Below are 15,458 nucleotides of genomic sequence, written 5' to 3' on the forward strand. Positions count from 1 at the left end.
GTATCTCAGACGTTAACGGTAAGAGTGTGGCGGCACGGCCATGGCATTGACCTTTTGTTGCGCGGTTGGGCGAATCGTGGTGTTGGGGCATGGCATCAGCAATGTGGCTGTGTAGATGTCTAGGGAATGGGAAAGGCAGGTAAGAGGACTGGACTGCCGGTGTACTCCATGCTTCGTTGCGATTCATCTCGGAGAGGGGACAATGGTACGTGTGGAAGATTGGTGAGACCCGGCACACACTGGAAGCTGACGAAGAAAGGTGACGACGACGGGGCGGGACACAGGGCGAGCCAGGGCAAGACAAGGCGACGACGACGATGACTCCCAGTCGCCACACGCACGCACGCACCGGAGCACTGATGCTTGACCCCATGACGCCATCCACGCCGCCCACGCGCTGTACGCGTTTCCAATTGCAACTTCAAGACTCTCATGCATGAGATCAATATAACAGAAGAAGGTGCTATTCTCCTGCCGCAGAAACTGCCATCGTCGCCGCATCCCATGCCGGCTCCTTCAGATCAAGCAAAAACACAATATAGGCCCGCGCGCCCAAGACACGGGATGGACTGAGAGTGAGGGAGCGAGAGGGAGAGAGTGTGAGGGAGGGGGCGCTCGCTCGCGCGGGTGCCCGATGTTTGCTCGTGCGCTGAGATGCAGTGCATGTTGCGTGTATCAGAATCGGTGATCTGCTCTGTATGTTGGAAGGAAGGGCGCGAGCGTGGAAGGAAGTTGGGAAGACACCACACGGACAACGTTTTGGCGTTTTGCATCGTCGTTGGCTGGGATTTTCTCAAAGGAACGGACGACCCATACACAGTAAAATGACGGACAACCTCTGTATGCTCGTGGGGTGTGCTTTTTTGTGTGACTGGACTTCAGTCTGGCGTCTGAAGTAATCCCCAAGCACGCATCTAGATATCAGATGTTGTGGTGAAATCTGGTGACAAGATAGACTACAGTAACTCTGATCCATTCTAGGAAAATGCTTCCAATTTATATCTTCAGCCCTGTTAGGATCTGCATGCCGACGTCTTGTTCGGCCTGACCTCGCGTGGCGATAGACTATTGCCATCAAAGCAGGCTGCGGTTTACTATATTGGGTCGTGACGCTGGGCCTGCTAGCAATCGAGGAAGAAAGAGGTAGAAGATGAAGATATTCTAGCACGGAACACGCCAGAATGGCCAGATGCAGACGACCACCCGGGGTACCTAGATGTGGATGTGTTCTAGCATCCAGAATTAAGAGTGCTAAGAATGCTAAGAATGCGTGCCAAGTGTGGAGTGAGAGTGTGCAGGCCAGGGTTGTATGCTTTGTCGACCTTAGACGTATGGTAATACATGACATGACACGACACTATTAATTCCCCCAATACTCTAGTCTTTTCAGGACGTGATCAGTCTCAATATATATTATTTGACCTGGTTGATGGTTGGTGCCAAGGACCTAAGGCATCTGCCAGCATTCAAGATGGTGGGACTAGGTATGCGACCAAATCCGGTAATTGTTCCATCTATGACCTGTGGAACACACAGATGGTTGTACGCATACTTGCTGTGCATCTTTAGACATGCACATCGCTAGTATAGCCATGACCTGTATGAGTTGTTCTTGTGGGTTTCCATTTCTCAGCGCGCACGTGGAGCGGTGACCGACTATATGTCACAGGCGTGGCATGGTTGGACGCGTCAATGCTGGCAGCCGTGCTATCTTTACTAGAGTCATTATCTCGCCTACTGTGATGACGTACAGTAGGCCATGTTGATGTACAGAATACTTATTCGATATTGCGGGTTCAAGCACTCCCTGCAGAGATCATTTCATAGTTGACTGGCATGATGCCAAGGGCAGACAGGTCGACGACCTCGGATTGTATTGCGCGTATGCTTCTTATGCTCAAGCATTCCTTGCAGAGATCATATCTAAATTGACTGGCATAGTATCAAGGGCAGACAGGTCGATGACCGTAGATTGACAAGGCCCGACTCGGTCTTGTTCTTTCTAGTCATCGGAATTTGGTAAAGATAGCAGACGTCCGGGTAACCCGTTGGGAAGAATCACAAGCGCGTTCTAGTGTCCACAGTTCGCCGTATTGGCGCAAAGATAGCGGCTCACTTACCCTCGGAGGGCAAATGTAGTTCATCGCGCCATGGTACCGTTAACGGGGCCGCAGCACATGGCTATGAGGGGTTTGTCTGGGGATCTTCAGATCTTGATTTGTGAAACCATCACGATGGTAAATAGCGACTGGTTCTTCTACGACTCATCAACTTGCGGAGATGGACGGTCGCATGCTCATGGACATACATAAATGCTCAGCAAATTCACTGCGTAATTAGACGTAGTACCGGCCCTGCACCGAAACAAGCGACGTACCGAGGCCACTGCGGTTGCCAGGAGATGCTTGCTTTTTCGTGTCAGATCCTGGTATCGCACGCGTTGGAATTTGAGATTATATGTCCGTCCGTGTCTACGTCCGTCCGCTTGTGAGCAGGTCTTCGTGGCCTCATGCGAACTCTTGTGATGTTCAACGTCAGCCGTGTTGTCCTTTTGATGCGCGAGTTTCTCATTCGCTAGAAGAAGTCTCAGTCGCAGTCAGTCTCTTGGCGTCGTTATGGCCGCTGCCATTTCTGACTTATGATCGGCCGTGTGAACTGTTGGAGAGGAATACCCGGACAATTGTTGAATACTGTTGTATTATGGGAGAGAGTGATTTCCAGGTTTGGACCCAAGGTCTCTAGATTTACGGACACCTAGACTCAGACCATCAAATCATACAGGCACCCCACCACTTTTTAGACCACGTCACTTCTAGTAGAACCCTATGACGCATGGTAGCAATCAATATTTATCTGCGCGCGCATGCAGACAGGTATCAACGATCTAAATACCCTCAGGATCAATCCTACTACAAGGCCCACACGAGGTATTATCGACAAACTTGCTATGAATAGTTCGATACCCAGACCTGACAAGGGTCTCCCTAGTCGCAAACAACTCTTCCGCATGAATGCGAAATCCAACACAGTAAGAGCCAGGAGAGGAAATCGGTCATGCAAGTCCTACCCCTCGTTGTCTGTATATGTCCAATTCGAGAGTAGGGTCCAGCAGTCCAGAACGTGGCATGTCTGATTGCTACACCCTGTCGCTCAATCTAGACGAACGTCAGCTTCGTAATCGCCCGTGTGGATGACGATTTCCTCAGCTTTGCAGGCCATCATCGCTCTAAATGTGACAGGGCACATATGAAGATCCAGGCTGACGTTGCATCGCCACTCCCCGCAGGTTTCTGTGCCACAGTAAGCTGAGCAGTTCTCACTGACTGAGACCTCATCAATGAGCTTGCCGTATTGTCGGCAGTAAGCCAACGGGCTCCAACATCGGCTCGGCTCGAAGCCAAACCCGTGGTGAGGAGGAGGAGTTCATGCCAACATGTTGGAGAATATAGTCATGTCCCAGACCATGTCTTAATCAACAACTGATCCAACGGACGGACCGTTACGGACGGTATCACCCCCAACACCGTTCAGTACATCCTCAAGACATTTGATAACATCTCAGCCTCTTACAAGACCTTCTCCAACGGCATGACAAACCCTACCCCATTCAGCAACTGTACTTTCTCGACCCACATGTTCGCCACCACCCCGGCGATCGCGATTCCATCACGATCACTGCCAAGCAACACAGTATCCCCCAAAGTGCGATACGAATCACGTCCAAGCCATATGTCACACTGCATATGCCAAACCTGCAGACTCGCACTGCTGTTGGATTCCCATAGACGATCCAGGCAGGACACCATGCACTCCACCCGTACGCCGCCCCCAAAACCCACCGACGATCGCTCTTCGTTACGGCTGTGGGCGAGGTCCTCATTCGACATCTCACGACGTGCCGGATGCAGTCCATCCACCGCACGAGCTGTCGACCACGTTGTTCCGTCGAGCCGATGGCGCAAACTACGTCCTCCCGCTCAAATATGGATCCATTATGACACGCGCCGGTCAGCACTCTTTATCAAATCCCGCGTGGGGCATTGAGTGGGTGTCACAACGAGCATCTATAGAGACTTATCGAGCCGGGTACAGAGTATGTCCGGACGTCATGGCTAGTTCCAAGATTGCTTCCTCGGCCGCGGACTAGAGCACATGTCTAGTCGCAAGAGAGAAAGAAAAAAAGCAACTCGCACATGCAACCTCGTTTGGCTTGCAGGGCACATTTCGTGTTTCCCATACCCCCATGCTTGCTTGCGCTGCTGGTTGGGTGGCGTTCCGAGACGGCCGTTTTCGTGGAGCGTTGTCAGGTGTCCCGTTCGAAGTGGCGCGAGGATGCGGTGTGCGGTAGCTATGGGTTGGTATGAACACACGCTGAAGTAAGAAAAGGCACTCTGATGAGAGACTTGTGTGACGGTTTCATTTATACAAATATAACTTTCCGGCTTGCATGGGATGATTGCATTTGTATTGTACACGTCTCGTCTCGTCTCTTGTACATATGACTCATCGTACGTCTTGCATGGCTGATATCATGAATAATCCAAGCCAGTGTAGACTGCGTTAGATGTCTCTGTGTAAGACATAGATACCGAGCATTAAACGCTCGGTTCTAAACCACATTCTATGCCGTGGTCTAGCCCTGTCGTGTTGTGTCTCAAGCCGAGACCGCTGCGCCGCAACATGAGCCAGCTGAAGAGTTGGCGCAGGCCGATTTGGGGCTTGACAACACTGAACCAGACATTTCTATTAGTTCGAGTTGAGATCCGAGGTTTGTGATAAATGAGTGAAGAGTATTGAGCACCTGGGTCTAGAGGCGATACTTAACTATAGCCACCAAAGGCGCCGGAACGTCGAAATGCATTCGCTAAGATTGTGTATTAGTCTTCATACTTGAATGTGGTGACACCAGGTCCTTACAGTATCCGATCGTCGCCTGGCAGTCAGACTCCATGCGCTTAGCCTCAGCTTCGTACATCCTGTTAACGAGTCGATCAGTATACCACTAGACAGAAGCCCTTGCAAAAGGGAAAACAAACCATTCACTCATTTTACTTCCTCTGTTGTTTGAAGAAGGATGAGTGCTCATGAACTCGGGCGGGGTACCACCCCCGATCCTTTTCTCGTATTCAGCCATGCGTGACCATAGCCTCACAGCTTCTTCAGGATTATAACAGGCTCGAGCCATCATTACTGGGGCACGGTTAGCAGACTAGACAGAAAATAACCTGGTCGTAGCATACATAGTCCAATGTAGTCAGCTTCGGACTCCTGGGCACGACCATTCGGTAAGGAAAGGATCAGGTTGAGAATCTGGTTCGTAATAGACCACGTGCCAGGTATGGCCAGCTCAACAAAAAGAGTTGGGATATACAGAATCGCAGCCCGGCTAGCCTTCTCAGCAGTATGATGCGCAAAGTTATGGGCTATTTCGTGACCGAGCACTGCAGCAATGCCATCCTCGTTCTTGCATATGGGCAGAATGCCAGTGAATACAAACACGTTGTTGTCTGGTGTGACAAATGCGTTGACATCGTTGCTATCAATCACATACACCTTCCACGACTCTTTATTGTCGATACCGGAGACCGGCATCAGTCGCTGGAGAACGCGCTGCACCGCTTGCACCCGTCTATCGTGTGGAGGTAGGATACGATCGCGGTACTGATTGAGAACCATCTCCCCAACTCCACCGGCTATCGATTTCTCGCGCTCAGGACCGATAATATTGAAGCGTCGTCTGCCAGAGACCTGTCGTCGTATATCAGCTACTGTCCGGATGCTTTGGACCACTGCTGGAGGCTCTTACCGGCACATCTTCCAAGTTGTAGACATAAAAGCCTCCTCCAGCAAGTCCGATGCCACCGACTTCATAGTAGAATGTAGGTCTCGCCGCCCATCTTTGGAATATGTTCTTGCTCTGCTGGAAACGCTGGTACCGATAGTTGTTCCGGAAGCTTGGCAAGAGACGTCTGCGTTGTGAGTGGAAAGCTCGTGTACGCGTATAGATAGTGGCTTGCGAGAATGAGAATCCCATGCGAGACATTCGTGCCCACATGTTGTAGAACTTGATTATAAGGTTGATGCTAGACTCGCATCATCAGAGCCGACGGAAGTTCTTGGGTCACCGAGCTCCGACGCGCTAGTACATTTACCTATAACACCACGACGTGTTTAATGGGTTTAATTAGGTATTTTAGTAGCTATGACTAAATACCACTCGGAAACACCCGTCAAGCCAATAAGCCGCGCTTGGCCTCTATCTATAACTACTAAATACCCTCTCAAAACACGCTCAAAGCCTTCACGCACTCATGCGAGCACTTATATATGGATACCGATAGATAGCGTCCCAAGGGCATCTTATACACGTTGCTCAAGGAGAATAATTTTCATACGAGAGCATTGGAGGTGACGATTCTGATTGAAAAGTGACGACTTTCAATCCATCTTAGTAATGCTGAACGTGCGCGGTATCCCGAGCACGATCCCTGGCGCCGGGCCGCATATCTAGAATCTTAGCGCGCTGAAGTTCAAGTATGCACGCCAAAGTATCAGGTACTAACGGCGGTACACTGCTGTTCGTAGATAGTGTAGCCACAATGATGACCCTGCTGACTGAGGCTTCTGCGCAGGATACTTCCCCTAGACCTAGATGAGTCTGCCAGACGGCCCGGTGATTTGTCGCAAGGATTCAGGGACCGCTGGCCCTGGTCTGGGCCTGATCTAACACGTTTATGACATTGATGAGCGGTGACCCAATTCTGAGAACATTATGGAGTGGCAGCGCTTGACTTGGAAGGTAGAAGCTCTTCTATCCTTGAGAAATGCGAGGGATCTCCTTGCTAGAGCAATGATAGCACTTTCTGTGCAGCCGACAGAGTCACAAAAGCAATGTTGTTATAGCCTCGACCCAGATGGAAATGAGGGATTACTTTCTCCGTTTGGCAAGACACCAGTAAACCAAGTCGTGGAAGGATCTGTACTGAAACTCCTATCACCAGAGAACAAACACCACGCTGTTGATAGTACTGGGGCCATCGGTCTAGACTCCGACGCCCCAAAGTTGAACAGTTAGTCCCCCACTAGCGGTGTCATGGCAGCCAACAGCTGAAGGTTCCTCGATTTTGTCCGTATACTAACTACCATCTTGTCGGCGCCAGCGTAGAGACCGGCTCCGCTTTTTGTATATTGAGGCTTGTCACTTAGGCACCAACGATATATCCGGAAACGTCAAAAACCGAAAGTCCAACATCCTTCAGCACCAACCATTATAACACATAGTCCTATTAGACGATGCGAGTCCGCAACATAAATACCTCCGAACACTCATTGCAGTCATGATCTTTAAACCTCACACCACCATCAGATTCCTGTGTCCAAAACCAAAGCCTAGCATTCTATTTCGTCCCTCAACCACCACCCACACTAAGTCAGCTCAAGCGGCTTTCTATCGCCCTTACACCAGCAAACCAAAGTCCTCAGATATGGGCAAATCAATTCTCGTCGTCGGCCTCTCTTTCGGCCCCCCAGCCAATGCCCCGGAAAACTCGCCCGTTCCCGGCCCCGACGCCAAATTGAAGGAGGCTGTGGCTGCCAGCATGAAAGCCGTTCGTGAAGCTGGATACGACATCACGGTAGTCCAAATCGACCCGTCCAACGCAACCGCCGACATCGACGGCGTGAAGGAGAAACTGAAAGCCGAGGAATTCGACATGTGCATGATTGGATTTGGACTGCGTAGTATCCCGGCCTACACGGGGATTTTCGAGGACCTCGTCAATGCGAGCAGGGAGATCAGACCCGGTCTACGGTTGGGCTTCAACACTGGGCCAACGGACATGGTGGAGAGTTTGAAACGAGGTGGACTCTAAGCAAGGACCGTGTATTTAGCATCAAGCATGTATCCGTCTAGATGTGAGCTCAACTCAGTCACTCCTCAATACAACATCATTAACTAGCTATGTACCCATTATGGTGTTCTTCTGTGGGGCTATGTCGTGAGCAGATTCACTTGTCCATGCAAATATAGCCCTGTCTCAAAATAGAAAGGCTCTATAAACGCTAGATGCTAGGTTCCGCGTCCCTCTCATACGATACACTACAGGGGTGGCCGGATGCGCCGTACAGAATCATGTAGCGTATCAGGAATGTGCACTAGACCAACCCTTATGGATATGCCGGCTGCACGAAAGACTAGAAGATCTTCCGCGTTGGATCGATTTGGTAAGATTGCTGCTCCTTGAAGTAGCCATAGGACTATATTATAATGGCAGGGACCTTTAGGCAAGCGACATCATGGACCTCAAGATCTCGACTGGCGCCCCTGGCCACGGAGTACTGAGCTAGAAGGAAGTATAGGGACCATGAGTACGTTCAGTGCTTCGAGAAGTCTACGTTTGCAAAGTCCAGCCTGAACCAGTGCTACTCAACCTCTGACGCGTGAAGGGCTAGAAGTGCTCCTGGACAGATATATGAGCAATCCTACTCCTTACTAGACACGACTCAGATACTAAACATACCTTCCAAAGAGTGAAATAGAAAGAGTCTCCGACATCCCTTCTGGTGTTTTACAGGATGACCAAGGGCGTACATTGAGCCCATGAGGCTTAGCACTAGTCAGATATACATAAGACTTCAAGTCAGCGCCAAGTACTCATTACAATGAAACTGTGGCCTACAGACAAGAACGTGTATAGCAGGCCTCCATCTCATATCTAATTTTATTAACGCTCCATATCTGTCATGTTCCTTGACATCTCTCCTTCCCCCCACCAAAACATCCCCTCTCGATCAGAGAAGGTATCTGATACAGATGACACACGCCGATTAGAATTTGCAGTAGCAGGATCAGCAGTATCAAAGATAACTTGGGTGCTTCTGAAACATGATCAGAGCACCTTGTAGGATAATGACTAAGAGGAGACTAAGGAGTCGAGATCACAACTGCGGTGAATGAGAGATTGGGATGGGTGGCTTATAAGACGAATTATGTCCTAGGCTAGGAAGACCTGTTATAGATATCCCATCATTCAAGCTGAAGGACTCGACACAAAGAGTTGCTTATATCGATTTTAGTCGAGGAGATCAACGATCGGAAGTCCTGTATGTATACAGCGTACAAGTACATTCAGGCATTTCATAGGTTTCAATCTAGATATGTCATATGATCTACTTTGTCCGAGTATCAATAAATCGGCGTACCATCCCTCACGCGTTTCGCAAGAACGTCCAATACCCACCCATCTTCCTGAGATCCAATGCATCCTATCCATATCATCTCTTGTCCCTCGCTCTACCATCGTCCCTAAGCAGCGTCATACTCATCTGAATCTTTACAAGACGCCCATACATGGCACGATATCTATCAGCCCAATGACTCCCCTTCGTCGTCATCACACCTCCCATCCCTACGCCTATCTCGACTCCTTCCACACTCAATCCCATCCCACCGAAGCACACAAAAGCACCAACCAAAACCCAGACCAATATCCGCGTTCGTACGAAAAGCACATATCCATTCCCTTTCCCCTCATATATACAACCTGTAGAAAATCAGCTGATTGGAAAAAGAATCCCGTATAACACACTCCAGCCCCTCTAGCGCAATTCCCATAAACTACAGAATATAAGCGCATAATCCAGCAGACTAACGTACAGATTCGGTACGTCCTACTTAGGCACGGGTGCTAGGGTACTAGGCAAGACGTGCATATATAGTGTTCAGCTCTCTTATACACCACCATGGAACCTAGTTACCGTGCCGGCTGTACGACTCGATGTTAGACTATCTGAACACCGAGCACAACAGCTCCATAGAATGCGTACATGGTTTAATACGCTGCATATAGACGCCTCACCCTAGCATACACAAATACCACCCCTATCCTCCCAGCGCCGAGACACCGCTCTCCCTTGACCCACAAAACTCCATCTAAGCCTCATGACATCTAACCCTTCCATCTAGATAACCATCCACACCACGAGGGATACAAAACCCGAAATACATTGCCAGAGAACAACGAAGCACATGGTATATCATATAGTATGCTACATAGTCTAGACGAATCGAAAAGATCATCACCACGAGCCAACAGCCAACCATCCAAGGACACTCTAAAGACCTCCGCACACCCGAGTCTCACAACCGCACGAGTAAGGCCTGGAACCCATAGACGAACAAACAAGGAGCGAGTAGCACAGACACCGGCTAGTCAGTCACGTAATGGATCAGTACGTAGCACGTACCTACTTCGACGTCTCACACAACACAAGCAAACGGGAGAAAGGACCTCATTATCTGCGTAGACAACCATACTCCATTCCATCCCATCCCATCCCATACCTAATATAACCCGTCGCACAAACATCCCTACTTCCTGCTTCCCCTCCCTCCCTACATCCATCCATCTTCTCTCCTCCTGTTACACCCCCTTGCCAGCCAAGCCCTAGCCACCGCCTTGCCACCGCCCGTCAACTCACAACACACAGACAGACGCGACGGCGCGATGACGACGACGATGGGATGCCTGGGATGCTCAAGCCAGGCGCGAGGTGCAAGACATTATCCGCGCGGTTAGAATACAGACGCAGACGCGGGATCGGAATAGAAACGGCCGAGGTGTGAGAAAAGAGTAGATTTTTCTTGGCGAGGAGGGGGAATGTCATTGCGAGGAGATGCATGAGGTGTGGCACGTTAGTCAAGGAAGGCAAAGAGGGAGATATGGTGTGAGGTGGTCATGGGAAAAAGAGGGTATGGTATGAGCGGATAGGATAGCGCGTGGTCGAGTTCGTGGAGCTTAGGTGCTTCCCACCCTCAAGTGAGACTGTGAAGTTGAGGGGAGGATCTTCGCATAGTCTGTCATATAGCTATCCAACAGGTATCATCAAGCAAGGTTGGTCGTCTGACCGAGGAGATACGATAGCAGCCGACTATATGAGCGAAGTTATTTTATGGATACCCCAACTAGCTGTTTGCGGACAGTGCAAGCAAAGAGGAAGGTGGGAATGTTTGGTTCGGCTGTGAGCACTGGTAGGAGGGAGTCGTTGATTACATATTCATTCAAAATGCCGGTTTAGGATGAAAATGAGTCCAATACATGTAGAATCAAATCGGATACCGTCTCTGTCTAGTATTCATTGGATGTACGTATATTTCATCCGCTTTGTGCCGCGCTATCGGCTCCTTCCTTTCATTGCCGTACACCCTTTTCAGACTAGTGATGGAGAATGGACGTCCCACAATTGAATGGTTCGTGCTTGTCTGCCGTAGGCAAATTTAGCGGCGGTTGGGCCGGCTCGCCACGAGGGGTTCTCATGTCGATGTGCTAGGTAGGTAGGTAGGTACTCAGTGGGAACCTGACAAATCTCCGTATTTCAGCCTCAGACGTACATACGCAACTCTTCACTCTATCTAGCAACAACAACGGCCCAGCAAGCTTTCACATGTTCAATGTAGCAAAACGCAATCTCCCTCGGGGCTGAAAGAGATCTCCACTTTTGCCTTCTTCAAGTGTGGCTTATGCATATTGTAGCCAATCCCCCGACGGGTCTGTCATTGGTCGCCCTGTCCGGCGATATCTCCGGGTGGCGGTGGAATCTGCGTTCCAGCGATCTGGTTGAGATCCGGGCGTTTGCGCCCTATACCGGAGGCTTGTCTCGGCCTTTTTCGCCCTATGAGGCTGGCCCATATTGAATGAGGTCCGGCTGCTCGGCGGCGTCGATGCTGCCGTAGCCGGGGATGGCTGCTCGAATCATGGATTGGGCTGAAGTATGGACTTGCACGACCCATTAGCTCACCGTTCGACCTCCCACAGACACCACACCAAGGGTCGGTCGCGAACTGTGCTGCTCGTTGCGTTGGCCAGTACCAGTAGCAGACTTCTAGCCAGACAGTCACCGCATCCTGATCACTGGTGGCAAGATGTAAGTGGTACCATGGTACGACTGTGTCTTGATTTTATCTGAGGCTCTCGGGTAGGGAGAGCAAAGCCAGCTCTCGCATATGGGCTCCCAAGTGAGGTTCCAGACGCTCCAAGTTGCCAGCCCTGAAGCCGCAGAGCCGACAGTCTGGCGACATTCTCAACTTTCTATCATCAATCTTGCATTGAGCAGTGATCTGCTCGATCTGGTCCCACTCCTCTGGATGCTGCTGTAGGACGTGGACTTGGAATTCAGTTTCTGAGGAGAAGCTGAAGGGCTCGTCGCTTTCGTCTGTGCAGCCGTTGAACTTTAAAGCTGGTTCTCTGATGGATTGGCACTCCCAGGACTGGCGCCTGCAGGTCTTTTCGTGCTCGAACCATTCTGCTTGACTGCCATACATCCGTAGCGGTGTAATACAGTCTACGTATGTACACAGATATGGTTTGAGGTCGTGGTCGATGTGGTGGATGTAGTCCCTGAGAGAAGATAGTTAACAGACTGTCCGTAGTGGAGACCAGAGCGACGGCTCCAATCATACCTTTGGGTTTCGGTCGTGACCTTGCGGAAACAAGTAGCGCAGTCAAAGGGCTCCTCTAGGAGGATCTCGAGCCCATAAGGTTTGAGTGGGATTTCTGGCTCATGGAGGGTCATGGGAGGGCTGGATCTGCTGCCTTCGCCGTACTCCCTCTTGACCTTTGGCACACTCAGGCTGGGAGCCAGGATGCGCTCTTTGAGCCGTCTGCGGCGTCGCGAGATTCCATTGCTCAGGCGACAGACGAGGGGCGTGTCGGCGTTTGGGAAAATCTCTCTCGTTCGGGTGAAGTCGTGAGTCTCGAGGTAAAGGTCTTCGATGCGCCCGCGGTGGATGAAGTTGTTGAACACAGACTGTTTCCTCACGATAGCGAGAACGTCGTTCAGACACGAAACGTAGAAACAGATGTGTTGTGCGTGGATATAGATGGACCTCTGCGTGAGATATTGGTCTTCGTTGCAGCGGTCGATGAGCATATGCAGCTTCTCGACTGCGTGGCATACGTCCGTGTACGTGGTTGAACCTATGGGTTCGGTCAGTTGGAAGGCAGAATGGACGACGTCTTGAGGAGTAATAACCCTCGGCAAGAGCATGTAGTACATGCTCGTTCTCTGCTTGGTTCTGCAGCCAGACGACAGCCTCCTGAAAACGTTGGTTGATGCTGAACGCGTTGAAATCGGCAACGTCCAACGACGACAGGAAGGCCGCATAAGCGGTCTGTTGCTCGATCAAGTTAGATAAAACATGCTCGTATCCTGCCTGGGGATCAACACCCGAAGGCGCAGACATTGCGGATTCGGACGCATGCAGACGTGTTGCGTCGCGCATGTCCTCGTCGTCGTCAGAGTCCATTTTCATGTGCAGGTCATCTCCATACAGAGTTGGTCGCGACATCTGCACGGCAGCTGCAATATTAGTATAAAGGGTGACTTCGTTGGGGCCTAACAGGTCAAAACATACATACGAAATCTCCGGCCGACTAGTGGCAACCTCCCGTCTGGAGATTGGAACAGTCGGATGCAGCCCTGTCAGGATTTGTCTCCGATGGACGTATTGATTGACTGGAGGCAAGACTAAAATACTCATGCGACTGTATGAGGCTCTGGAGGGTGGGAGAGGCGGCTGAAGTGAATGCGCGAGTGAAGGGACTGTCCATGGTAACACCAAAGCCCTCTCTCATAAGAGCTCTGCATTGCGGGGCCATGTGGTCGCCGCTAGCTGGTTGTCGTTCGTGTCCGTGTTCTCGGGACGCTCGTCCTCTAAATTCACCATGTTGGAGGTCATAGGATCGATGGTCGATGGAGATGTGAGCAGTGCTGGAAACACCCGTCTCCATGGGTCTGGGAGAAAAGAAAGAAGAGAAGTTGAGATGGGCGTCCCGTAAGGAGTGCAAGGTTTTACATGTCAGGGGACGGACTCGAGGTAGTCACGCCTCAAACCAAGAGAAGATTGCGGCACAGGCGGGACAAGCGCGTCTGTAGAGAGAGATCCGATCAGGCCATTCCACATACATGTACATGAAGTACGAACTGCCACCACCACTGGATCATGACTGCATCAATTCTGATGGCCAAGATGGGACTGACGATGGGTTTCCCGCGCGGCTGTCCTTCCCATGAGCCTGAATCGCGTACAGTTCGGGGGCCCAGTCGACAGCCAGGTACTTAGCGACAGCTCTCACTTTGGAACGTCGCTCGGACCAGACAGAGATATGCGAGGAGTTTCCAGCATCGGCGTCGAAATGTACGGCCAAATTGTCGAAGCCATGGTCGTACGGATGGCTCCTGACTGTCGTGAAAGGGATGCCAGTTGACATGGTACTGGAAGCTCTCAAGCTGCGCCTACGGCTTCACCGAAGGGATGTTGTTCTGGCAATTCCCGAGGGCTTCATTTCAATCATAGAGACGGCATGTCCATGACGCGACTCGACTGGTGTAAGTTGTGCTCCGATCGCTTAGTCTGTGGACTCTAAAATAGCCTACCATTATACCGCGATAGACTAATAGACGAGCGCTTGATGGTTAAGCGTATCCTCCTTACCCGCAGAACCGGGGAAAAGAGCTCGTCGAAATCCTCTCGACCTTGACCCTTTTACTGAAGGGAGTGGTGGTCCAAAGATACTGCCGTGTTGACCTCCTGATTCATGGCTCGGAGACTGGACTCTGACAAAGGAAGTGGTGCGTCAAGCTGAGAAGAACAAGCTGACGTGCTGCGCCTCTTGATGATTCCCCTAGCTATGGTACATTGGTCCCTTTCTGATCCGGTCTCATGCACTCAAGTCAAGCGCAGACGCCCAGCCGCGCGTCTCCCGACCGACACTCCGTGAACTATAGACGCAGAGAAGGACATCACCCGAAGAGCACGCAAGGCAGTCTGATGCATGCGTCATGATGCTAAGTCCGATGAGAGGCATCTCTTTTCCCTTGATACACGACAGGACATATTCCAGAAGGCTTTTGGTCTGTATACCTGCGGAGCATTCTGGCACAAACGGTCAACAGACGCAGCCAAGCACTACCTTTCGACTGCAACTCGGACTGCTGACAGCCATTCATTCGAGATCTGTCTTGGAACATTCTCGAGCCACCTGAGCAACATGTCTATTCTTCGTTCTATCATCATCTCCATGGGCGAGAGCCTTCCTTCTAATGAACTAACAGGCAGTCATAGTTTCATCACCTTCTAATCCGATACCTCATTCTCGATCCTCTGGCCAAGTAAGAAGACGAGCAACCTTTATTTGACCACCGCGCCATACAAGTCGTCATCGACGAGTTCATCCAGCCCAAGATACAGGACCTCATGCTCACAAGAAAGATGAGAGTGACGGGCTGGCGTCTCTCCAAAAACACTCTCTGCCGGGAAATCAAAGTCCCAATGGGAGGAATGAAAGAATCGGCACGCGATCCTATTCGTGATCTTGCAAGATCAGGCCCAGGCTTGACAGACAATAGAAGCAGCAGTCATGCCATGACCCGAACGATATCGGCCCGGCCAACTTGGAACC

At 50.8% G+C, this 15,458-nt stretch overlaps 5 protein-coding genes across 5 annotated transcripts; 2 read left to right on the top strand and 3 right to left on the bottom strand.

Annotated features, from left to right (window-relative positions):
* Positions 1-649, bottom strand: EJ05DRAFT_36343 (uncharacterized protein). The gene has a single exon (XM_033741092.1). The coding sequence runs from the start codon at positions 504-506 to the stop codon at positions 120-122; it is 387 nt and encodes a 128-aa protein (XP_033605813.1). The 5' UTR covers positions 507-649; the 3' UTR covers positions 1-119.
* A 4,171-nt stretch (positions 650-4,820) lies between these two features.
* On the bottom strand, positions 4,821-6,055 carry EJ05DRAFT_482173 (uncharacterized protein; the record flags this gene model as incomplete). The annotated part of the gene is made up of 5 exons (XM_033745143.1): positions 4,821-4,864; positions 4,918-4,976; positions 5,037-5,190; positions 5,241-5,748; positions 5,807-6,055. The coding sequence occupies 5 exons, from the start codon at positions 6,053-6,055 to the stop codon at positions 4,821-4,823; spliced, it is 1,014 nt and encodes a 337-aa protein (XP_033605814.1).
* A 699-nt stretch (positions 6,056-6,754) lies between these two features.
* On the top strand, positions 6,755-7,871 carry EJ05DRAFT_506967 (uncharacterized protein; the record flags this gene model as incomplete). The annotated part of the gene is made up of 2 exons (XM_033747872.1): positions 6,755-7,070; positions 7,282-7,871. The coding sequence occupies exons 1-2, from the start codon at positions 6,773-6,775 to the stop codon at positions 7,869-7,871; spliced, it is 888 nt and encodes a 295-aa protein (XP_033605815.1). The 5' UTR covers positions 6,755-6,772.
* A 2,031-nt stretch (positions 7,872-9,902) lies between these two features.
* Positions 9,903-10,388, top strand: EJ05DRAFT_36506 (uncharacterized protein). The gene has a single exon (XM_033741108.1). It carries the CDS (start codon positions 10,045-10,047, stop codon positions 10,303-10,305), a length of 261 nt encoding a protein of 86 aa, XP_033605816.1. The 5' UTR covers positions 9,903-10,044; the 3' UTR covers positions 10,306-10,388.
* Positions 10,389-11,872: 1,484 nt separating this feature from the next.
* On the bottom strand, positions 11,873-13,295 carry EJ05DRAFT_36500 (uncharacterized protein). The gene is made up of 2 exons (XM_033741107.1): positions 12,458-13,295; positions 11,873-12,395 (listed from the first exon to the last, which is right to left on the bottom strand). The coding sequence occupies exons 1-2, from the start codon at positions 13,159-13,161 to the stop codon at positions 11,957-11,959; spliced, it is 1,143 nt and encodes a 380-aa protein (XP_033605817.1). The 5' UTR covers positions 13,162-13,295; the 3' UTR covers positions 11,873-11,956.
* Between the last annotated feature and the right edge of the window lie 2,163 nt (positions 13,296-15,458).

Source organism: Pseudovirgaria hyperparasitica (assembly GCF_010093815.1).
Source record: "Pseudovirgaria hyperparasitica strain CBS 121739 unplaced genomic scaffold EJ05scaffold_1, whole genome shotgun sequence".
Lineage (NCBI taxonomy): Eukaryota > Fungi > Ascomycota > Dothideomycetes > Acrospermales > Acrospermaceae > Pseudovirgaria > Pseudovirgaria hyperparasitica.

Bases quoted from the DNA above. Each gene is read 5' to 3' on its own strand.
- EJ05DRAFT_36500 (XM_033741107.1), bottom strand. From the start codon at position 13,161: ATGCGGCCTTCCTGTCGTCGTTGGACGTTGCCGATTTCAACGCGTTCA. The intron at 12,396-12,457 runs GTATGATTGGAG...ATCTTCTCTCAG, and splicing joins GTCACGACCGAAACCCAAAG to GGACTACATCCACCACATCG.
- EJ05DRAFT_36343 (XM_033741092.1), bottom strand. From the start codon at position 506: ATGGGATGCGGCGACGATGGCAGTTTCTGCGGCAGGAGAATAGCACCT.
- EJ05DRAFT_36506 (XM_033741108.1), top strand. From the start codon at position 10,045: ATGCTACATAGTCTAGACGAATCGAAAAGATCATCACCACGAGCCAAC.